This window comes from Talpa occidentalis, unplaced genomic scaffold, assembly GCF_014898055.3.
Source record: "Talpa occidentalis isolate TD23 unplaced genomic scaffold, MPIMG_talOcc4v2.1 talOcc4.12, whole genome shotgun sequence".
NCBI classification, from domain to species: Eukaryota; Metazoa; Chordata; class Mammalia; order Eulipotyphla; family Talpidae; genus Talpa; species Talpa occidentalis.
Genome location: NW_023601212.1, coordinates 67,570,673 through 67,594,761, shown reverse-complemented (window position 1 = coordinate 67,594,761; position 24,089 = coordinate 67,570,673). Strand labels below are relative to the sequence as shown.

Below are 24,089 nucleotides of genomic sequence, written 5' to 3'. Positions count from 1 at the left end.
CTCCCTGGGGTGCAACTTCATCCCAGTTGAGAACAAATGACCTAGAATAGGGATGGGTTATTTCCTCTTTCTAAAGATCCCAAGGTGTTTAAAAGTGTAAGCTGCTTATTTTGCACTGCATTTTTATGAAGCAGATTAGGGCAAGAACCATCCTCATTTGTAGTTTAGAAATCAAGGCTCCAGATGGACTCAGGGGCTGTCCTGACTGGACTCACATGCCATTTGGGGGCACAAGAGCCAGAGTCTCCTGGACAGATGTCACGATGCCAGGCTTGCTTCTCTATTTCCTATGACGCTTCCACTTCCCAACTCAAAGATCATTGTTCCGTTCTACTCAGGGTAAAGAAAAAAGGAGGGGGGGCTTGTCTGACTCATTGCTGAAGTTCTAGAGCTCCAAGTCTAGGAGACTGTGTTTTCATCTTCTACTGAGAAAGTGAAGGAAAATATAGGAAGAAAGAACACAACAAAAAACATCAGTGGGATAAAATCTTTTAGGTGGTTTTCAAAAGCAAAATTATAACAGCTCCTGAGGAGTGACGAGAGGTGTCAGTTACCTTTTCTGGAGGTGTCCTCTCCTCTTTAATTGTATGTATTATTCATAAACTTTTCTTAGGGAGCTAGTGTCCAACAGGTTTAACATGATAATCACCCATCAATTCAGGGAAACACCAACCCTCCTTTGGAGGTGTAATAAGAATGTGTATAGAGGGAGAACTTTCATGGCTGACCTTGCTTGAACATGCTTGCCTATTACACACACACATGATTAAGCAAAAAGCATTCAAATCTAAGGATTCTGAGCTTCAATAAACCTGGGATTGCTTGGCTAGCTACAGAACCTGATAAGCTATCAATGTGGATACTATTGCCACATCAACATTTATAATGCATATGTCAGCGTCTTTCTTTTTGGATAAAAAATGTTCTCCAGGTGATAACAAAATTTTCCAAAAGTGGTGTTTTTAAAATTAATTCTTGCAGTTATAATCTCATTAAAAGAATTACAAATTGAGAATGTGTTGCTCTTGTTCATTCAAGAATTAAGGACCCACGGTTACAACCATTGCTTCAGCTAGTCTCTATTTTTGCTTTCTTGCTTTCAATACTTAATTTCCTTGTCTTCCTTCTGTTCTTCCTCTGTGTCCATCCAATTTGCCCAGTTCTGTTGGTGTGAAGTATGAAGCATGCCAAGATTCTGTAAATGCTTGCTAATCCATCCCAGGTCCTTAGTGGTTTTTATGAATCAAACTTAAGGATATAGGAGATCAGGAATATATATCAACAAATAGCAATATTTTAAAGTAGCCTAAACAAAGATACTAAAGTATTGCTCTCCACACAAAAAACCTCTACAGAGAATAAGATTTACTTGTAAAGTATCTTCCTTGCAGAAGAAATGAGTATATTTGGTAAAGGTGCTGGGAAAATAAAAAGAAATAGAAATCAAGCATGCTTTGATATCAAGGATATAAAAAATTCCTAGGTTTCAGAATTACAGACTTTAAACTCAACTGAAATGTATTTTCATATATTAACTTCTTATTTAAAAAATTGCCACCTATTTTAATTATCATTTATCTTTTGAAATCATCACAGAGCAAGTATGCAACATTATAAACGCTCTGTGTAAGAAGGCTGAACGCTTTAATGTTCACACTTTATCTGTGCATAGATTTGGGTTTGAGGAAGAGCAAAAGAAAATACAGAAAAGCTCACTTATAACTTTTACTGTTAAAATGATTTTCTTTCAAAATTCCATGCTACTGCACATACACAATAGTATTTTCTTTTGACTCTACTTTAGAAAAAGTATTACAAAGGGGTTCCTCTGCATATTATTTCCAACAACTTAGGCACAACTGGAAGGCTTAGCTCAAATTTTCCATAATAATTTACTTTGTGCTCAGAATAGTCACATGAAGTTTAAGCCACCAGAAAAATTTCTTAGAAAATTCTAATCATAGACTGAGATTCCAAAGGAGCAAACACAAGTCTTAAACACAGAGTAGGGGGCTAAAATGCTTACTCTTCTCTTTTTAAGTGCTTTAGGAAAGAATAAAAAGTTACAGATTTAGTAATGAAGGGAGCCCACAGGGCTCTTTTAAGGACTAGTCATAAATCATGCTAAGCCATCTGTGATGCAGATATATCAGGGACAGGGAAAAGTCATTTTGATATCTGTTTTGCATTATGATAACCTTCGCAGGAGTGTTGAGTGTGTTTTTGCTAATGTTGACAGAACTGTACTTCTTCCAAAAAAAAGTGAAAATGTCTGCCTAGCAATTCAACTAGTACAGTCCAACAAGTGTTGCTGGGTCTGAAAAGCTTAATAATTGACCAGATGGGGAAGAAGGAAACACTCTGCTTATTGAACCTGTTAGCCTTGGTCCTTTGTCTATCATACCAGGCTGGGAAAAGAAGTTAACACACACTCAAAAAAACAAATATGCTCTTCATGGTAACCCTACCTGGGGTGCTGTGAAGAAATAAGGCGGGATTGACCTACATTGTCTTACCATATCCATGCTTATAAAGGCCAGACCATTCTTCATGCATGATTTCATTTTCACAAAAGAAGGCTATGCCAGCACAGCCCAGTGACTTGGAGAACGTTATGATGACATATTAGAGTATCTAGAAGCTCACAGAATGTGGAAGCCTACAGGTTTCCAATAACAATCCACCATGAAATAGAAAGTGAATTTATTTTACTGGATAAACAAGTTTTGGGGTCAAAGATCTCATACACAACCCGAAATGTTAAAAATAATTTTTAATCATATCATAACCTAACATATTTAAGTGTGTGACCCCTTACAGTTGAAGTCATCAATTATCTCAGCTGTATACCCCATAGTCAAAATCAATGCATCTCATTCATTATGTGGAAAATATAAGAATCTAAGACCAAGCTTATTTTTTTTTCCTGTCTTAGGACCCTAATTTTATATTCTACCAGTAAAGTGCAAAAGAGGTCTCTTCTTCCAAATAAGAAATCTTAATCTTTTTAAGTTTTCTATCTAAAATGAAAGTTTATAATTTAGATTTGTTTTTAATTTTTAAAATAAATTTTTACATCATTGTTCATTTTTAAACAATATTTGCTTTCCCCACCCCCTCAGTAAGTGTAGTTTCCATAGAATTTCCTTCACCAATGCACCCGTGCAGCATCACCACAGTTCCCTGAGCTCCTCCCTCCCTCCCTTGGACCTTTCTCCCTCCTCCTCCCCTGCAGGATGTCTCTGATTTATAACTGAATGACCAAACTTATTTAATAAAGAAATATTTTTTCCCTTACAGAAAGTAGTACCATCATGCTTTCCATAGCATAAGACACTATGGTTACATTTTATGCATTAACAATGTTTTTTTATAAGTGAAAAATTCAGAACTGATGGTACAAGGCACACACAAAAACATATTATGTTAGCCTAAACTCTGAAATTAGTGATATAATCCATAGCATCTAAAGTAAGACCATAGCACATGACTGATATAAAGACTGGTATCTGAATAATTTGATTAAATGACTGGATGGCAATTTTTTTTGCAGTTTAAATAAAGAAAAAACAGAATGAAATAGTAAAGAACTACAACTATAAGCAACATATAGAAATAATCACAGCTTGGCTTTGCAACCAAAACATTCTAATGAGATACTGTTTAGAAGAGTGAATATTTCTGCATAGACATATACTAATGATGGCCCAGCCATTATGTGATAGGAATGGCAAAGTAGACAAGTATAAAAACTTTATATGAAACAGACTAAATTATATAACCACAAAGGACTACCTCTAAGTATTAGATCTAGCTTATTTATTGGTATCTCTGAAAACACCAAAACCAACCAATTTACCTCCATCCAAGAACATATAGGAGAGTGATCCTCCAGACAAGCCCATTTTATAAACAGTATAACAAACTGCACTTTGGAATTAAAAGAAAAAACCTAAACTGGCATTCATAACCAAAAAAATAAAAAAGGACAAATACATAGATCAATTCTCAGAAACCCAAAGAATTAAAAGAAAACCCCAATGTAAGAAAAGTCAATATGAAAATGGAGAACAATCCCCCCAAATGAAAGACAAAACTAACCAGCTGAGTTGGGAGTTGAGGGTGAGTTAGCTTGGCTTCCATGGGCTGACACATTGGTAGCAGTGACAGCCGTCTTGGCAGCATAAATATTGGCTTCCTCTTGAAATTTACCTATGTTCTTCTTGTACCGGATTCGCTTATTTCCAAACCAGTTTGATACCTAGGGCAGTTGAAGAGGAGATGAGAAAGTTAGCATTTCATCCTGCATAAACATCACAGAAGAAAAGCAAAGGCTTATGAGAGGACTGAAGGAGGCTAACTGGTCCTATTCAAGTTATGCTTTTGTAACAATTCAGAATTTGAAGTAAAAACTTTGAGAGAAGTGACTTTCTTAAAATAACACATTTTAGCAAAAACACATTTTAACAAAATCACTATGACAAAAATTGTCCTCTTATTTAAACGAGGACACTATTAGTTTGGGGTAATCATTTAAAATCTGCTGACCTCTTTATATCACACTAACACAAATATAATATTTCCGGAGACGTGTCTGATTTTTATCAATGCTAAAGCTGATTCTGGACAATCAAAATACACAGATCTTTAAATATTCATAAATGTATATCAACCAAGGGCCATCGATGATTAATTTTAAGTTTTAAAAGTTAAGTAAATTTAACATGGACTAGACTCTTAATTGAATTGTGCTTTAGATCTTAGGATCAACATAATCCAACCCAGCAGATTTCATGAAGTAATCTCCATAAAGATTGCTGTTATTTTCATAAGGAAAAATTGAAGCATTCACTGATTATTCTTTTGCATTCCAGGCTTTAAATGGGAAAGCCAACACACACAATAAACCTCATTTATGTTCCTTTGTTAACTTATTTTCTTCCTGTGTCTCCCAGCATCCGTTCTGGCTTGATTCTATTTCCCTGTTTCCTCTATATCAAGCCCTCTGCCAGACACAAGAGGAGACTCCATGAATTCAAGTTTTATCCCACATATAACTCCCGCCTTACAGAGGAAGTTTCATACCCCACACTCCAGATGTGATTTCAAACTAAAGTGCTGTGGTTTTATGTAATTACAGAACAAATTCTGAATTTGGTAAAGGAAAGGGAAGTTAATAACACTAGTACCGTAGTTTACATATAATTTATATTTACCTCCAACAATGGCAGGTAAAGGAAATTCTTGCAAGACTACACTTATGCTAGCTGACATTAGTCAGAAGGAAAAAGATAAATACTGGATGGTCTCACTTATAGGTGGAATATAAAGAAGCAAGATATATGTGTTTGGTATTCCAGGAAAGAAGGCTCACCTGGGTATTCAAGCAAAGGTCTATGTTTGCAGCAGTGGCATGAAGAGCGCAATCACATAAAGCATGTAGAACATTCTTTTCAAAGTCAACTGTATTTTTGTGGAGAACATGTTAAAGGATCCCTAGTTGACCTCTTCCTCTTTTCCTGAGATTTGCATTCAGGATGAGTGAGACCCAAAACTTGATATTTATAACAAGCTCCCAGGTGTTGTTGATGCCACTTTCTGTGGCTCACACCTTCAGCAGCAAGAACACAGAAGGGGTCAAAGGAGAAGATAGTTGATAGATGGATTTCAGATGGGTTTTGGGGTATGAGCATATCTTTTGTTTTAGATCAAGAGGATCTGTGACTTCCAAGAAATTGTTAAGAACCATTAGCTAAGACATCCAAATATGAACAGTAGTTTTAGAACAATAGTTTTATGGTAGGTAGAGAGAGCAGATACTCTAAGAAGACTAAGCAAAGTAGTCCAAGAGGGAGGAGGAAACTCCAGAGGCAACAGTGTCAAGGAAGCCAAGGTACAAGAATTGCAGTGAGGGAGAAAGGATGATTATTAGCAATAACAAAAAATGTCAAAAGGGCATCCCCTGGATTTGGGGACTCAAATGGTATGTTCCAGTGAATCATGATTAGTAGATGGGGAAACTAACACCCAAAAAGAAAGAGTGAGCTTCCTAAAAATCCCACTGTTGACCATTGGCAAAATCATGCTTCTAGCCAAATGTTCTTTCTGTGGTAGTGTAGAAATCCACCAGGACTTGTTTGGCAATGGTGGAACAGATTGGTTGCTGTGGGAAGGGAATGATGCAGTAGAGAGGAAGAATGGCAAGGTTTGAAGTGGTAGGGAAAGAAAAGGGTATGTCAGACAACAAACACTGTGCACCTGGGGTTTCCATAATGAAGGGAGTGAAAGTTGCTAGACCAGACCAGGATTCCATCTTCTCTGTAGATACAAAACAGACTAGCTCCTGAATAGTCCATTCTAGATTCAATAGAAATTCTTTCTGAATTTGAAAATTTGAATTCACATAAGATAGTGATTAATTCTACTTGAGTAGCAGAAGATTTCATAACTGACACACATTGATTGTAAATTAATGGTATGGTTCATATCTGGACCCTTTCCCCAAACATGCAGCAGCTACCAAAAAACACTGATTCTCTTATGAACAAGGGGGCTACTTTGGACAAGAATAGCTGGAGACTTAGACAAAACTAGATCACCGAAGTTTAATCTCTGAGGTCCTGTTTTCCAAAGGTTGTCAAATTGAAGATGACCTTTATTTGGGTCAAAGCAGCAAGGGAAGATCTGGGTTGAAAGGAGTTGAATCTTTCCACCTACTCTGAAAGGATGTTTCCAAGTCTGCTGCAAAATCACCCATGGCTTGTGAAGAGGCCCTGGAAACCTCTTCATTGTAAATACCCTTTGTGGATTCTATATTCTGGCTAGAACTAATTCTGCTTAGCTAAACACAGGTTGATGGGACCAGCACCCTGCCAGGAGAAACAGAAACCAGGATTCAATTTAAGGGAGTACAGATGCTCAGTTTATACAAAGCAGCATTTAAAAATGTTAAGTTTCTCACTAAAGTAGACTCCCTCATCTCTATATCCAACCCGCCCCCCACCCCGCCTGGCCCCTTAAGGGAAGACTAGTACTTCTGACTTTCTTGCATGTGACATAATTCTCAGGAATATTTTTTCTGATATACTTCAGAATTATCACTACTTGGTGTCAACTACAGACAGTTGATGGTATTTAAGGTGTAGGCTAAAGATGATCAGGTGGATTCTTTGAGTGGGCAACATGTACAAAGATAATATGTGTATCTCTGTGTATAAATATTGCTTACTTTTATAGTCCATATTAATGTTGAAGACTCAAGGTTTTATGTCACGTATCTTTCCAAGTCAACAGGCACCAGTTAAGGTTATTGCTCTTTGTGGGAAGGGGGCACTCAGTGACATTTTGTGCAATGATTCCGGTACAATCATAGTGACATGTTAAAATTCCTACAGTCCATCAGTTATAGAGTGAGCACATCAAGGGAAGACATTTGAGTCCTTTTTACTGAAAGGTTCCATTCACTGACTCCTCAAGTTCCAGTGTTGGACAAACAATGGGCTAAGGAATTGACTATGTTTATGAAAAAACATGAAAAAAGCAGATAGCTTTCCGAGTACATGTAAAAAGTTTCTCCCATTGGAAGAAATGGAGTACTCTTGAGGAAGAATCTTAGTTATACTTTTCTGACTTCTACCAGTCCTTCTTAAGTTTTCCCAGGTACTTACCTGGAAACTCTCTTATGCACATCATGGGCTTACTCTGTCATTTAAGGCTTTAGTTGATGTGATTTGCAAGGCATGAATGTTTAATAAAGCAACACCTCCAAGATCCTACCATTATTCCGCTACGATCAGGCTACAGTCTGAGCCTTTTGTGGGTTCCTTACCTGGGACACTGTGATGCCACACTTCTTGGCTAACTCCTCTTTGGCTTCCTCACTGGGGTAAGGGTTGCTGAGATGGGAATAGAAATATTCATTCAGGATTTCTGTCGCTTGTTTGTTGAAATTCCGTCTCTTCCGCCTTCATGAAGAAAAAGGAAACAACAATAACCAAAAGAACCAAGTTCACACCAAATACATAAAAAAGTTTCTACTTCTAGGAGGAATCAGATTTTGGAATGAAAAATGGTTTAGGGGAGATTTATACAAAGGCCTGGATGTCAAAATCATCACTTAAAAGCATTCATTAGGGTCCTCCCTGGTGGTGCAAGGGGTTAAGCACCGCACCATGAAGCAATCTGCAGCCTCTGCAACATGAGTTCGATGGCCAGGGAGAAACCCACATGGCGAGGCAGACCTCTCCTGTCTCACCCGCTGCTCCCCTCAGCAGTGTATTTCAGTCAGTCTGCCTGTTCTGTTCCCCACTTTGTCTCTGGTGGATCCTCTCACCCCCTGCATCTCACCCCAGCTCTTGTATGCATAAATAAATAAATCTTTTTTAAAAAAAGCATTCATTAAATACCTCTTGGGAGGACTCCCTGGTGGCCTAGGGGTTAAGTCTCAGCGCTATCATGTGATCACCTCTACAGCCTGAGTTCTATCCCCAACCAGGGAGCTACCCACATGGCACAGCAGACCTCTCTTGTCTCTCCCACTGTCCCCCTCAGCAGTGTATTTCAGTAATTTTAGTAGATCTGCCTGTTTTGCTCCCCCACTCTCTCTCTGGTGAGTCCTCTCATTCCCCATACTTCTGGCCTACACCCCAGTTCTTGTATGCAAAAATAAATACAAATTAAAAGCAACAACAAAAATTTCTTTAAAAAAATACCTCTTGGGACACCGTTGGGGCAGTGACCAGAAGATGGTCATAAATGTGGAGTGGTGAGGAACATGAAGTTGCAAAATTGAATCATCTGGGTTTTGAAGCCAGGATCAACTGAATACCAGCTGGATATCTGAGATACCTTCCTAGACTCAGCTTCTTGAACCAAGAGTAAAGGAGAGAGGGCCTCCCGTCGTGGCGCAGCGATTGAGCACTGGGCTGTGAAGCTGCTGCAGCTTCACAGTTGGATCCCCGGCCACTGGCGAGGGTCCTACATGGCGCGCAGACCTCTCCTGCCACGCCCACTGCTCCCCTCAGCAGTGTACTTCAGTCCTTCTGCCTGTTCTGCTCCCCGCTCTGGCTCTGGTGAATTCTCTCACCCTCCCGCGCTTCTGACTGTACCCAGTGCTTGTATAAATAAATAAATAAATCTTTAAAAAAAAAAAAAAAAGTAAAGGAGAGAGTCATACTGATGTCCCCCAGTGACAGTAAGAGAGAAAAGAGAACCACATGAAGAGAACATTTTCACACAGTGTCTTTTATGTGGCAAAGGCTAGGACACTGTGTGGGTGTCTCTTCCACTGAGGACACTGTTTCTTCATGAAGCTCCAGGAATTGGAACTTATCCCACAGAACAGTCAATTCAAGTTATTCATCTGTCACCACTAGTAAGGTAGATATGGTTATTTCCATTTACCAATGAAGAACTGAGTTCAAATGTCACTCAGCTGCTAGGTTATAGAGCCAAGATATTAGTTCAGGTCTGCCTGACTACAAAACCCAGACTCTTTCTTCTATACAAATTGTCTCCTGGCAATTGCACAGAGACTCTGTAGCCATAAGTTAAAAATAAGTTATCATTTTTCCTCTAGTCTATCCCCATGCAATGCAAGTGACATTTTAAAAAAGCATCCAGAAAAGGGCATGGAAGGGACTGAAATGAACCCCCTGACTGCTTGACCTCCCTCAAAAGCGACACTTTGGAAGCAAGAACAGCTGCTAAATGGTAAAACAAAAGCCCACAGAAATCTTTTTAATATATAGGTTGCTGAAAGGGAGAGAACCACTTTTGGAATAAAAGCATTTTTCTGCCTTTAAAAGAAAGTGCTAATTGAACTAATTTAAAGTGAGAATCATTTTATTGCCTCCTCACAGTGAAGGCTGTGGATCATTGAGGCGTTGCTGAGGAACTCCAGGCTGAGTGCAGAGGCTAGCTGGCTCTCCTTGAGATGGTGGGGCTCCATCTCTAAATTAGCTCTATTAGCACTTTTGCCTTTCCTGCCTTTATCAAAAGCTTTTCCTCATGGAAATGATTTCTAGACCAGCCCTGGTTATGCCAGGATATCATTTCCCAATTTAGCCAAGAGAAAGCACTGATCACCTTGCTAGACAGGAAATTCAGCTAATATTGTATTTTCAGGGTCCCACTTGGATTAATTAACACAATAAAGTGCCTGATTTTACCGGATGAATACCATCTGTCCATAAGTATTAACCACATCTGTCCAGATTATGCCAAGCCCAAGTCACATTCTCAAATCATGCTGAGTTTCTGGGTCACCCAGCATCAGAAATTAGGCAGATTGGACTTAAAAGTCCAACTGAAACAGTAGGCATGTGTTAAAGCTCTTGCACGATGGGAATTTGAGGAAGACAGCCAAGTGGCTACTAGGGTCTCTGGGTCAGTCTATATAACCTCTGGCTTCCTCTTTGCCAGAAAAAGACAGTTGTTTTAGGCCTGGGGAGCTGGACCCTGAAGGCTGCCCTAATTGGGAGAACTCATTCTGTTGTTTGCATTAGCATTACAGTGTATTTTTTGGGACTCTTCCAATTGAGCTCAAAGGAAGCCTTCCTGGAATGGGCTGGTGGTGTGGGGATGGTGCGGCCAGCTGTTCCGGCTCCCTCTCTGGGGGTGGTCAGCCCTCCCTGGGAGGTCTTATCTCCTCCGATGGACATGCTTATCACCATTTTCAGTGGCTGTCTCCATCCACGGTCTTTGAAATCCCAGAATCAGTAATTTTCAGAATTTCAAGAAATGGAGGAAAAGTAACTCTTCTGATAATAACATTATTGGAACTAAGGCACCTGGCTGCTTCACTTGAAGTGTTTGCCTTCACTTTTTGAGTTAATATTTGTGATTTCAAGCTAATCAAAAGCTTTGATATCTGGTACCTAAGTTTTTGAGATAGTCAATTAAATATTACAGGAGAAATGTGGCGTTTCAGGGATGACATGTTTTGAAGCAGAGTGATCTGAGAGCGAGAGGAGCAGGTACCATCAAGCTTGTTGCTGTGGATGCTCTGTCCCCTGCCCTAACGCTTCTCCTAGGAGCCACTGCCACACTGGCGCTGCCTGCTCTGGGCATGTCCACAAACCCTGTGTTTCCAAAACTAGTACCACATTTTACCCAACTTAGCACCATAATCTTTGCTACCCACATTATATAATGACTTCATCACAGATGGAGGTCATTACATGTGCTATTTGTCCATCCATCCATCCATCCATCCATCCATCCTTCCTTCCATCCATCCATCCAACTCATTCAAATATTTGAGTATGAAGCTTAGAGTGGTTCTCAAGCTTCCCCACCCTCTTAGGTTCATCAAATAATTGATTCCAAAGCAAATCCTGTCAGTTCTATTCTTTCAAATCCATCCTTTCATTGCATCCTTAATGGTACTGTTATTTTCGAAGTGGGTTTAGATGTCCATCATGGCAAAGTCTTGCAAGTGCTATTCAATGGCACTTGCACCATGAGGACATGTTGTCTATTTCTACCGGTCAATACAGGAGTCATTAGACATGTGTGGCCAGTGAGCACCTGCAATGTGTTCAGTGTAAGTGGAGAACAACATTTAAAAAATTTATTTATTTTTATTTTAATTAACTTAAATTTAAAATCAAATCATCACATACTAGCCAGTGCAACTTTAGACCAATATTCTAAAGAAATGGTATGCCTACAACCCTCCTGGAAGGAGAACATGAACTCACAGCACTGGGTAAGAAATGTCTTTACAACCTCCAGCTTTAATCTATTCCACAATAAACCAAGGTTTATTGAATATTTGAGTAAAATGGGAAATGTATATTGACTTACATCTCCCCTGTTGTGAATAGTTCTTATCTACTCTTCCTCCGATCCAACTCATCTTCAAGAGAATCATTACAGTAATTCCTTCAAACTTGGATCTGATCATGTCACAAAATAATAACACATAATTAAGTGTATAATAATATGTAATATAGTGATCTGTATTATTTAGCTGAATCATGTGAATACCAGGTTCAGTTCACTAATAGCATATTACTTATTATTACATTATCTTACTTGTTCTGGTACATGAGACTAGCTCCATTTTACAGACAAAAATTGAGTCTGAGGGAGGAGAAGCCACTCCATGGGTCATAAATGTAGTCAAGATTGTAACCAGAATTTGAATCTGAGCTGTAGAGTTTGAGAATTTACTGTAAATTATGGCATTCCTTCCTTAAATAGCTGAGGGTTTCTGCCAATTAGTAGGAAAACTGGAAATCATCACTAATTTTTTAATGGACCCATTCCAGCCTCAGAGGCTTAACTCTCGCCCCCCCATCCTACACAGGCTTTCACCCTCCAGGGTGTCCTCATCCTGCCCTATGTTCATTTCTTTTCACAGCATTTGCCACCTGTCTACATATGTCTGTCTCCCCAACAGCAGGGGAGGGGGCATGTTCTGTCACATCCTCGTGCCTAACACAGAGCAAGAATTCAGGAAGCAGAACTTGCTGGGATTGAATTATGCCATTTCGCTGTGCTAACATGGTCCCTTCTTTTTGGCAAACATCAGATTCCTCTGCATTCAGTACTGTGAGTGCTCCTGATTCTCCTGCAGGTGAAGCGGTAGGTGCACTTTACAGGTGATGTGCAATTTTCGGTTTAGTATCTTTGTCCCATGAGTTTATTAGCATCTTGAAGGAAGGGTCCATTTATATATACTGTTTCCCATTTTTGTTATTCTTGTGGCTAATAAAGCTTTCATCAGAGAACCAGAACTTAGACACATAAATAAATCTAAATACAGTGTTACCTTGGCCAGCCCTGACTGATGCTCCCTATTGTCATTCTTGCCACCCTGCTCCTCATCTGATGCCATCTCCTTTATGTGGGGGAGCAATGGAGGGTACTTGTAATCACCTGTTTTTGTTCTAATTGTTATCTCCAGCAAAATGCTATTGTACCAAAGTTTAAACTATCATTTTCAAATCATTAGAGGGTTTATAAGTTCCCCCTCTCATTTTCAACAAAGAAAACTGTATTTATAGTCTTGACAGTAAATTTAACCAAGTTCCATGGCATGAGGCTTAATATGTAACATGAGATAATAAATGTGGAATGAAAGAATAAATGTGATTTTCAGCTGTTTCTCCGGCATAGTCAAGTCTATGTAAAGAAGAAAATAAGGACGTAACTTGATGCAAGGCAAATGCTGACTAGGGGGATATAGACAGGACAGTTTTGAGAGGCATATAGATGGCAAGATGGCGCCTACCTCTTGCATGTGCCTGCTGTTTGAGTATGGATGGGAGCAAAAATGATAGGACAGCATTCTTGTGATGACATTACTCATTGGCTGACTTTGAGGCGATGAAAAGGGAGATCAGGTTAAAGCCTTAAAATGAGGAGAGTCCTCTGCCTGTGTCTTGAGGGAAACGAGAAGGCAGACTCTAGGAGTGAGGACCTCAGTGCTACAGTCACAAGGAACTGAATTCTGCCAACAACTGGAATGAGCTTGGAACAGGAAAGACCCTGAGCTTCTTATGAGGTCACTGTCTCAGCAGAAACCTGGATGACAGCTTTGTGAGACTCCTGTAGAGGATCCAGGGGAGCCAGCCCAGGCTCCTGAACAACAGAAACTATTAGATTAACAACTTTGTGTTGTTCCAAGCTGCTAACTTTGTGGTAATCTGTTAAGCAGCAATAGAAAACTAACAGACAGAGTGTTAGGCAACAAAGCAGCAATATTTGATTCTACATTCCTATGACATGACAAATACTGTTACTACATCAAATTCACCTTGTATTTTATTTATCTCCCATGAAATCTTTTTTGGATGGAGCCATGCCCATCAGATGTATGGTTCAGAGTGGTGCAAACATTTATTTTTGAGCTGGGAGAGCCATTTGCTCAGTCTGTCACTGGTATTTGGGATTCTATTCTTTCACTGATACTAAATAGACCCTCAAAATAAATGCTAATAACAATGACAACAGGTTGTTTTAGTTTTGCACTTGGCTCAGAGGCATTGATTCAAATGTTGCAACCAAAGCAGGAAAGAGGCCCTCTCTTGAAGAGATGCCTCCTCTGGTGCCAACTGGAACAAACTAGGCAAAGGCTGGTGGCAGCAAAAGCAACCGTGTACAAAGCTTGCCTAGTTTTGTGTCTTTTAGTGTTTGACCTTCAGCTGGGCACAGCAGAAGAGAAGAACTCCTAGGAGACAATGCTTCTGCTCCTCCCTTCTCCCTGATTTCTTTCTTGAAAAGAACCCAATCTGGGCCAAACTTTTCTTTCCTTTTTTTTTTTTTTTTTCAATATCTGCCAACAGAAATACCAACTCCAGCATTTTAATAGGGTAGTTGCCATGGGGATTGAACAATACATGTGGAGTGGTGGCTGCTGTGGCCCAGGGAAAGAGCCCAACAAAGGCCGCCAGTCACACTTACTTCCACCCTGAGGACTGGCAGGCATTAAAGAGGCCAGGAGAACCGAGGCACAGGGGCAAAGGAGAGGCCTGGGGCCTCTGGCGGTAGGGTGGCCTCGCCTGTCCACACTGTTTACTGCAGCCAGCCAGGAGGCGAGATCTTCATGTTTACTTTCCTTTGACTTGCTCCATGGAATTCCACAGGCACAGAGGTAGCTCTTGCTAGCTGGCATTCTCATTTCAAATGCCATGCACTCCAAAACACATTGAGTGAAAGGGAAGTCGGGGGATGCCAGGAGTTTTAGAGGTCGGTGGACTGTAAAGTCCACAATTGTGAACCCAGAGAAAAATACAGGCAAGAGAGTTGAATAATACATGATTTCAAGGGTGAAAAAAATCAAGAAGAGCAGTGACTCTTTCTGTCTGATTAAAAAGAGGCAAAATTACAGATCGTGAGATGGTAGACTACCCTGGCACATTTAACATTCGAATAATCATCAAAAATTGGGGCTATTTTCAGGGGTTGAAATGATGGCCATGAAATCCACATTTATGGGAGATGGCTGATTGAAGATGAACTCTAGGTCTCAGTGGATACTCAGACTCTGAAAATATATTTACTAGATTAATTATTAGTACTACTCTACTCTACTTCTTATAGAGTAGAAGAAAGATATGATCTTTATTGTTCTAATGTCTAGATCACAGACACTAAAGAAATGAAAGGGATTTGCACTGGTCTAGAGTGTAGGGACATTAAGAATAAATTATTTGTTTACTGTTTTCAGTTTCTGACTTATAGGACCTCTCGACCCATAGTTTCTTCAACTGAATTTTTTGAATTCACAAGGAAGCCAATGGGAGCAATGCCAGACAAGAAACATTCAACCATAATTGAAAATTTGGCCCATGTCAGAGCAGTCCTTGGCCCTCTATTCCCAAGGGATCATATCTTATTCATCTCTGTCCTCTTAAAATTTAGTCCAGTAACTTAGCACATGATAATCTATTTAGAAAGATTTGTTGGATTGAACTGAGCATGCTCGCAGCCTATATGTAGTTTGGAAAAGACCCCAGCTCTCCATCTGAGCTCTCTTTCTTGGAGAAAGCATATCACCATGATGTCTCCGCAGGCCCATAGTTACAACAAGCACCTAGTGAGATGAAAGAAGAAAGTTCTGCCTTTTCTGTCACTGTGGTTAAGTCATATTGCTTCTCACTCCCAGTGAGTTCCAATGGAGATCAAAATCATGCCTCCTATCACACATCTCTCTGGAACTGTTAAAACCAATGGCTTAGCCAGAAATTTGACCCAATACAATATTATGATTTATAAGAAATGTGTATTTTGATCATTCAGGTGACCAAAATATATTTCTCTTGTATTTGATCTTCATCAACAGTTCCTAATTCTAATTGACAGCTCCCAAATGCCTTGGAATTTCCTGCGTGAGAGTGATAAAGGTATTTCTTGTTATAAAATGTTAATGAGATAACTTTCGGGGACTAAGGATGGGGGCTGGGTGCCAGAGGAACCAAACAGGTAATTAGAGGGTTCGAACTGCCAGTCCCACCAGGGAGAGGAGAGAGGCTAGCAGTTGAGTTCAACTGCCAATCCTTTAATCAGTAAAGATTGCAAGGTAGTGAACATGTGGAGATTTGGAGGAAAATGGCACCTGGAGAGGGCATGGAAGCTCTGTGCCTTTTTTTTTTTTTTAAAGATTTATTTATTTATGCAAGCACTGGGTACAGTCAGAAGAGTGGGAGGGTGAGAGAATTCACCAGAGCCAGAGCAGGGAACAGAACAGGCAGACTGACGAAATACACTGCTGAGGGGAGCAGTGGGTACGGCAAGAGAGGTCTGCTGTGCCATGTGGAACCCTCGCCGGCGACCAGGGATCGAACCAGTGCTGCAAAGGCTGAGGGCAGCTTTGCAGCCCAGCGCTTAACCGCTGCGCCACCAGGGGAGGCCCGCTCTGTGCCTTTTCTCCATACCTTGCTCAGTGCCTCTCTTCATTGGCTATTCCTGAGTTACATCCTTTGTGGTAAATCAGGGATCTAGTGAGTAAACTGTTTCCTCTGTTCTGTGTGCCATTCCAGCAAATTAACTCAGCATGAGGAGGGGGTCATGGGAACCTTTGATATATAGATAATGGATCAGAAGCAGTGGTAACAAGTTGGGATTGCAACTGATTTCTGAACAGGAGGATGGTCGTGGGACACTGGCCCTATGTCTGTGAAATCTGATGCTTCCTCCAGGTAGATAGTGTTGGAGCTGATTTCCAGATGCCCTGAACACACACACACACACACACACACCACACTCATGTTGAAAAAAATGGATCCCAATACCTTAACACACTTAAGCATCTCTCTCAGGATACTGGGTAGCTCAACATCTAACAAGAGGACCATGAAGCTGTTAGAGATGCCAGCATAGATTCTAGTCCTGAAGAGTGACTCACCCAGAGGCAAGGATAGAGCAGTGGGGAACTCACCGTGCATCCAGAAATCGTGAACGTAGGATCATGACAGCCTCACACGTGCTTTGCTTGAGCTGCATCTGGATGGAGCTGAATTTGCGGTGGATTATGCTGACCATTCTCTCGATCTCCTTTGGGGAGATGGGCCTGGTCCGGCTCTGTTCGCGCAGGAGATTCATCACATGGGTGGTGAACTCGTTGCAGGCCTAGAGAGGCAGGACAGTAAATACAGGGGCATGTTAAGGGTCCAAACTCAGCACTGCCAGGTCCCTGACAGCAAGCATTGTGGGTTTCTCTAAAGATTTGCACAAGTACAGAAAACTGGGCTGTTTGTAGGATTTTATCAAATCAGAGGCAGAGTCAATGATTGTCAGGAAATTCCTTTAAGTCCATTTGATTCTACCTTTGGCTGTGATGGAGATTTTTTAAAGGGAAAAAGAAATTCTTAATCATTTTTTCCCCTTAATCATTGTTTTTATGATTTTACCGTGAAAGATGAGAAGATGAATCCTGGTATAGACCACACTTTACAACCCTTCACCCCAGTGTTAACAGCCAAAGAGAGTTTGGGGTCAAGTAGAAAATGAGTTCTCTGCTTTGTCCATTATCTCCAATATTATTAGAGCTTCCAAATAGTCGATGCACAGTCAAAAGAGTGGAATCAAGGGCTTTGATAACTTCTGGGAGATTTCACATCAATCTAGTTCTATGTCTAATTTTATGATATGAACTCCCACCTACACTGGCCTCCTGAAGATCCTATGTCTATTACACAAAAGGAATCTGTCCTCAGGGGCCTTACAGAAACAGAATCAGAACATGATTTAGAGGATTCAGCCATCCTGCAGAAAACTGCCAGGTTATAGACCAACATGCTATCAGCTCTGTAGGTGAAGTTGGGGAGCATTCTTCCCATCCTCCTTATTTTACAGTTGGGAAAACTGTGGCCCAGAGAGATGAAGGACCTTTTGCACAGATAAAGCAGAAGAGAAGCAGCTAAGACAGGAACTGAGCACTTCGTATTCCAGGTCTTTGTATTTAGGTCTACTACTTATCCTTCACAGTTTGTTTTCCTTAGCTGAGCATTTCATAAAATATCTATTCAGAGGGTCACTCACCTCAATGTTATAAAATTGTATTCCATTTGTAATGAAAAAGGCAAGATAATGCTTTGAGAGTGGAAGAACTAAGGCCTCACTGGGCTCCAACTTAATATTAACACAGAAACATGCTCATTAGTGATGACATTGCATTGCCATGGATTTCATAGCACAAAGCACTTCAGAGTTGTCAATAACGCAGGAACAGTAACACATTTGCTGTTTGTTTCTCTTGAAATCCTTCCAGCTTGGCCAACCAAAGATACATAGGCAGGTGCACTCGCTGGCTGTGTCTACCCTGGGGACTGGGAGGCCAGCTCATTCTAAGCAGCCAAACATTTCACTGCTCAATCCCTCCTTTTTTAGTCTGAGAGTAGATTTAATCATGTCTAACCCTGTGCTAGGCTAACAGTACCCATGAACTTGTGCAATGAGCTGCAGCCAGAATCAACCTTTCACAGAGCACGCTGAATAAGACCACAGATGACCCAAATTCAGAACCTATTCTTGGGATTCTTATCGGAGATGCCTGTGGAGTTTATATAACCTTTCTGTACCTTACTTCCCTTATTTAAGAAACAGGTAAGAATTTAAGAGCAACTATATGTGTGTGATCATATAAAGCTGTGCCATTATTATCTTTTTAAAATATAGATAACTTAGAAATACAACTTATTTCCATGATGTGATAAACTTCCCCAAGCTTCTTGGTAAAAATAAAGGGGGTCATAAATCTTTTTTTTCTACTCTGTGGGCATACACTGACGACAAATCCATAGATCAGGCCCATATAATACTTTACTCTCCACTATGAGAATGACTATCTAAGCATAAGAAGCTAAACATACCAGCTTTTCCTATCCCCAAGCTTTGCCAACCAGAAGGAGGAACAACAAAGAGAGGGAAGTAAAAGCTGCAGCAGGTTGGCCAATTCTGGGGGGGGCGAAGGGGTGGGGAGTGGAGGGTTAGGCATGGAGGATCTCAACCAGGGGAAAAGTTGCCCCACTGGGTTGCAGCCTCCCCACCCTGTGGGGGCTCAAAGGGAGGAGGGGCTAGATGTCAGGAGGTCTGTCAAGAGCACTGGCCTTCCTCTGGGGAGCCATGGTGCTCTGCTAATAATAATGTGCTTCATTACAGTGAGTGAAAATACTCGCAGTATCTAATGTTTGTTCGGGGCATGTTATCCTGAGGCCCGTTCTGCTCTGCCATCGACAGTGGAGTCTTCACTCACTGCTGAGGTGGAGCAGGGCAGCTGCTGCACAGCTGCTTGGGAGCACACAACCAGGAGCAGAGAAGAGTCATTCTGATGTGGACAGAACACAATGATCCAGGTTCTTTTAGCACTTGAGCCCCCACACCTCCTCCTCAGTTCTCCCAAACTCACACCTTTGGACGCCGGCTGCTTTGTGAGGCTGGGTGTTCTCGATGTGAGAGCAGTGTGGGAGGCTGAAGTTACATGTTAATTAAATGGAACTCTCTCGGCTGAAGATGTCCTTGACAGAGGAGGCTCTGCTGTAGACTGGCATTAAGACTGTCACTTTCTAAGCTACCACAACAGCAGTCCCCAGAGAAAGTTGGTGTTTCTGAATGCCCACATCCGAAGTTTCAGGACGGGGCATTAATGAGAGCAGCAGACTGAAGAAAGTCCTTTGAGGAAGTTGAAATTTACCTCCCAGACTCAGATCAGCTCCTCTTCTTCTCTTACTCCTTCAAACTGGATTTGGCTGCAAATGTGACCAACCAATGTAACCGGGATTATGTGTGAATGGATGCAGCTTGGCTCTGTTGATGCTCAGTAGCATTATTTATAAAAGGTGAAGAACTTTGCAAAGTTACAAGAGCATCGTTTTTCCTTCTTTCTTTTTTTTTCTTTCTTTTGGAATAGCACTTGGAATAAAATTCACGTATCCGACATCATGGCTTTCTCTATTAGAATATGCCAACTCTTCAATACCTTAGCTACCAACATGATCTGCTGAAAAGTGTTTTATCAATCCCATTTAATGAAGAAAACAATCACCTTCCCTTTCTTTCTAATGAAAGTCCCTAGAAACCTTTCTTTAATAACCTTGGGGTGAAATAATGGCTGATTGAGGTAGGTTTTTTTTGTTGGGGAGGGTTGGAGGCCAGGAGGGTTCTGATAGCTAATTGATGGGCTAGTGATCTACTGCTGCCATACTAAACACAAAACAACGGGATTAACTATTAAATAGTCAATTTGGTAATTTCATATATGAAATAGAGAGTGACATTCTTATTTTACTGAGGTTTCCTGTTTTTAAAAAAGCTCCCACGAGGAATGGTTATAGAAAAATGAAGAAGATACATCTTTCAGACACACCAGCAAGAAGGTTAATGGCATAATTTCCTTACAATCTGCTATTTACTATAATTAACAATACAACTAATAGTAATAAATTATTAAGCACTCAGAGTATGTTAAGTAGTATTCAGTTTTTACCCAGAAAATGCCCATACAAATAAGGGAGTGATCCTTTAGTACTTTATAGGAGTAACAACTACAGACTACTATTGCTACACTTATATAATTTTCTATGTACTATTGGAGTTTTTCCTTAAGCCCCCAATCTCCAGCATCTTTATTATTTAAAATAGGTAGATAGCCATGAGAAGTTTCTGGAGGATATTTTAATCATCTAAGGTACCATCAATCTAGTCCAGAGCAGCAGCGAGGACAAGCTGGTTTCTTTCATGTATATAGAAACACACTCTTTCTTTCCTGAGCAGAGTGGAGTATTTTTCCAAATAGAGTCCAAACACTGGTTTCTAAAACATTCTCAGATGTATGACCCAAATATATCACCTAATCTCTTGAACCTCCATGTCCTCACGTGTATCCAAATGGAGGTGGTGACAGTACCCATCTTGGGTACCAAATCACAACGATGCTTCGAGCAAAGCTACTGAATATGTGCCATTATGTCAGCAAAGGCATTTTAGTTATTTAAGATGAGGACAGAAAAGTGACAGGGGGTGGGGCCTCCCCTGGTGGCGCAGCAGTTGAGCGCTGGGCTGCAAAGCTGCCCGCAGCCTCTGCAGTGCTGGTTTGATCCCCGGCCACCGGCCAGGGTCCCACTGGCGCACAGACCTCTCCTGCCACGCCCGCTGCCCCCTCAGCAGTGTGTTCTGTCAGTCTGCCTGTTCTGTTCCCTGCTCTGGCTCTGGTGAATTCTCTCACCCTCCCGCACTTCTGACTGTACCCAGTGCTTGTATAAATATATAAATAAATCTTTAAAAAAAAAAAAAAAGAAAAGTGACAGGGGGTATAAATCAAGAAAACAGTCAGTTCTAATATGCTGGCAACCTGGGCTAAGGATAAAGTCAGTTTTCAGCACCTAACAGCCATGAAGGTTGAGGTTTAGTGGGGAAAGATACAAGCTAGGCTAGTCTTGTGCCCTGGAGTCTGGATATGCTAACCTAGGTGACAGGTTAGATCAGGCTTAATGGCCAAGGTGAAGTGGGACCTTTGTGGGAAATGCCTGTCTGTCTTCCCAAATTATTCCAACTGTTTAGGACAGACTTAGAATTCTAACATGATGGTTCAGTGGGGGCACTCTCCTGGATCAGCCAGTTAGCTCAGCTCAGCCTCTGCCGGGATCTGGTGATATTCACAGGCTCTTACCACAAAATGGCTTTTCTTTTCCTTCCTTTAGCTCATCCCTGCACCTTGTCTGATGGCTGGATTCTACCTGCTTGATTTCAAGCTTCTCAGCAATTTTTTTCCCCTCGTAAAAGAAGGGATTCTGTGGAACTTCATTTCAAAGGTAGATAGGAATGCAATAATGAAACTTACTTCACTTTAAATTTTAAAATGCCTATTTCTATTTTAAAATTTAAATGTTCTATTACATTTTTGTATTTGCCTGCTAGACAGTCAGTCACAAGTGGACTCTAGAGGGTCTTCTACCTTTTGCTTTTCCCCCCTCTTCTTTCATGACACTTAGAAAAGCAGGACAGAAACCTAAAGAGTCAATGAAAGTAAGTTAACTATAGAACTTAAGGTCAAAGTTGCATTGTAAGAAGTGACAGTTAACAGGTTTGTTTGCTAAATAATGGGAGGAAAGGCTGATGTGAAGGGATTCCTAATAAAGTCGATTGTTATTCATATATAAGTATGGGTATGTGTGTGTGTGTCGGAGGGGTGCTCTAGTAGAGAGGAACTCTTTATAATTAGAATATACTACCTTTATATACTATTTGTAACTGACCACCTTTCTTGGCCTTTCCGTCACATGATGTGTATGCCCCTGTGATATCCTGGACTTCAAGCCCACAGTCCATTGCCATAGACCACCAGCTCTGGGGACATAGCATGTGGAACACTGGATTCCACACACTATCAGTGGAATGTCAGGACTGGAAGCCAACTTAGATTACAGGGGTCCCCTGAGATCCCCTACTTCTTCTATAGGGGGAGGTGCCCTACAGAAGGTGCCCTATGGCATATCATCTAGTATATAAAAAGCAACATGTTAGACTCTCACTTGAACCCATTCTGGGCAGAAGAAGAGGCTTCAAGGCCAATGCATAGGATTCCATGAGCACTGGGAACATGAGGAATCTTAATGAAAGCACAACCCAGGACCACAGGACCTCGACCACAGGTCAGATGGCAGCTTTGGCTGACACTCACTGCCTCATGAGGCCTGGGATTGCATGCGACGGGCAAACATTCCAGAATTCCAGGTGTGGATATTGTCTATTAACAGTTCCTGAAATCATCAAGTTACAACTTAATGTTTTAAAATGCCTCATCTCCAGTTTGCCTGGATTTTTCATAAGGCGGCCAAGGGCTGGTCTCAAATTGAGCATGTGGCTCTGTGGTTGGGGAGGAGACTCTGTGCCCACCAACCCAGCAACCTGCAGAGGCTGCCCTGGGTCCCTGGGCTCCACTGAGTTTGCTCCTTCGTCCTTTTCTGGGGGGTAGGGATGGTGGTTACCTGCTCATATTTCTCCAGCTCCGTGTGGTAGATTTGTCTGATCTGGGAGAGTTTGGCTCTGTAGTCGGAGTGTTCCACGGAGTTGTCGGATCCAGCGCCTCCAGACGCTGCAGCCGCTGCTGCTGCCGCTGCCGAACCCCCACCTTTCTCGGGGCCCGCCACCCCCTCTGCCAGCAGCATGTTGTCCAGCCGCATCAGCTGGGGGTCTGTGGGCTCCTCCTCCTGGGCTCCCCGGATACTCAAAACTGCAGGAAAACACAAAGAGGGGACAGTTAATAGTAACCCAAGGGAGAGGCCTGTTGTTAAAATTGCCATATTGCTAAATCCATCTCCAGTGTGGCCTTTGAGGCCAGTTGAAGGCTGGAAAAAAGAGGAACTTTTTTCAGGAGAGAAAAATAGAGAAAACATTAGGACAGTTGCTTTGTTGCCAAATAAATTGTTATTAATAATTAATTTTATCAATTATCATTTATAATGCAGTGACGATAACAGGTTCACTGCTAGTTTCTGTAGGAGACGCTTTCAGGTTGGCTGGCCAAAGACACAGAGACAGACAGATCCACTGGCCTGTGTCTGCACACTTATATGAGGTCCCTAGAAATGTCAAATTCATGGAGGCAGAAAGTCGATTCCTGGGGACCAGAGGCTGGGGGTGGAGGTGAGGGGGTTATTGTTTAACAAGCATAGAGTTCCATTTTGAGAAGATGAAAGAGCTCTGGAGATCAGGTGGAGGGGTCTGCCCAACATGAGTGTACTTAATGCCATTGAACCATACTCTTAAAATTAGTTAAAATGGTAAAATTTAGGTGATATATGATTAACTACACAAAAAGGAAATATCAGCACTATAAAAAATTAATTATAGCAGAATATAATTTTCACTTTCATCCCTAAACTGCCAAATTTCTCATTCAAGGAAAAGCACTTCCTTCTTTATTTCTAATTTTAGATTGCTGTGAACTCGGGGTTTTACACTCATTGACTTTGTAATATTTGATCAGTTTAAATTTTCATTTCCAAAATAACCCTAAGCAAGATAAATCCAGCTAATTCAGAGCATGAAATCTTAAGACCTTTGCCCTGGACTATCAGAGAGTGTAGAGATGTCTGAAAAGGCAAGAAGACAATTTGGCCCTGGCGTAGGGATGTGTAGCT

General features: G+C 41.1%; 1 protein-coding gene across 4 annotated transcripts in view; it reads right to left on the bottom strand.

Moving 5' to 3' along the window:
- Nucleotides 1-24,089, bottom strand: part of PBX1 (PBX homeobox 1) — a 657,632-nt gene that overhangs the window by 67,308 nt on the left and 566,235 nt on the right. For all 4 annotated transcript variants that reach the window (XM_054693526.1, XM_037506603.2, XM_037506602.2 and 1 more), the window contains 4 exons: nt 22,935-23,179; nt 16,889-17,079; nt 7,829-7,964; nt 4,102-4,261 (listed from right to left, as the gene is read on the bottom strand). In XM_054693526.1, the coding sequence (XP_054549501.1) occupies nt 4,102-4,261; nt 7,829-7,964; nt 16,889-17,079; nt 22,935-23,179 (732 nt within the window). The remainder of the gene's footprint in view (nt 1-4,101; nt 4,262-7,828; nt 7,965-16,888; nt 17,080-22,934; nt 23,180-24,089) is intronic.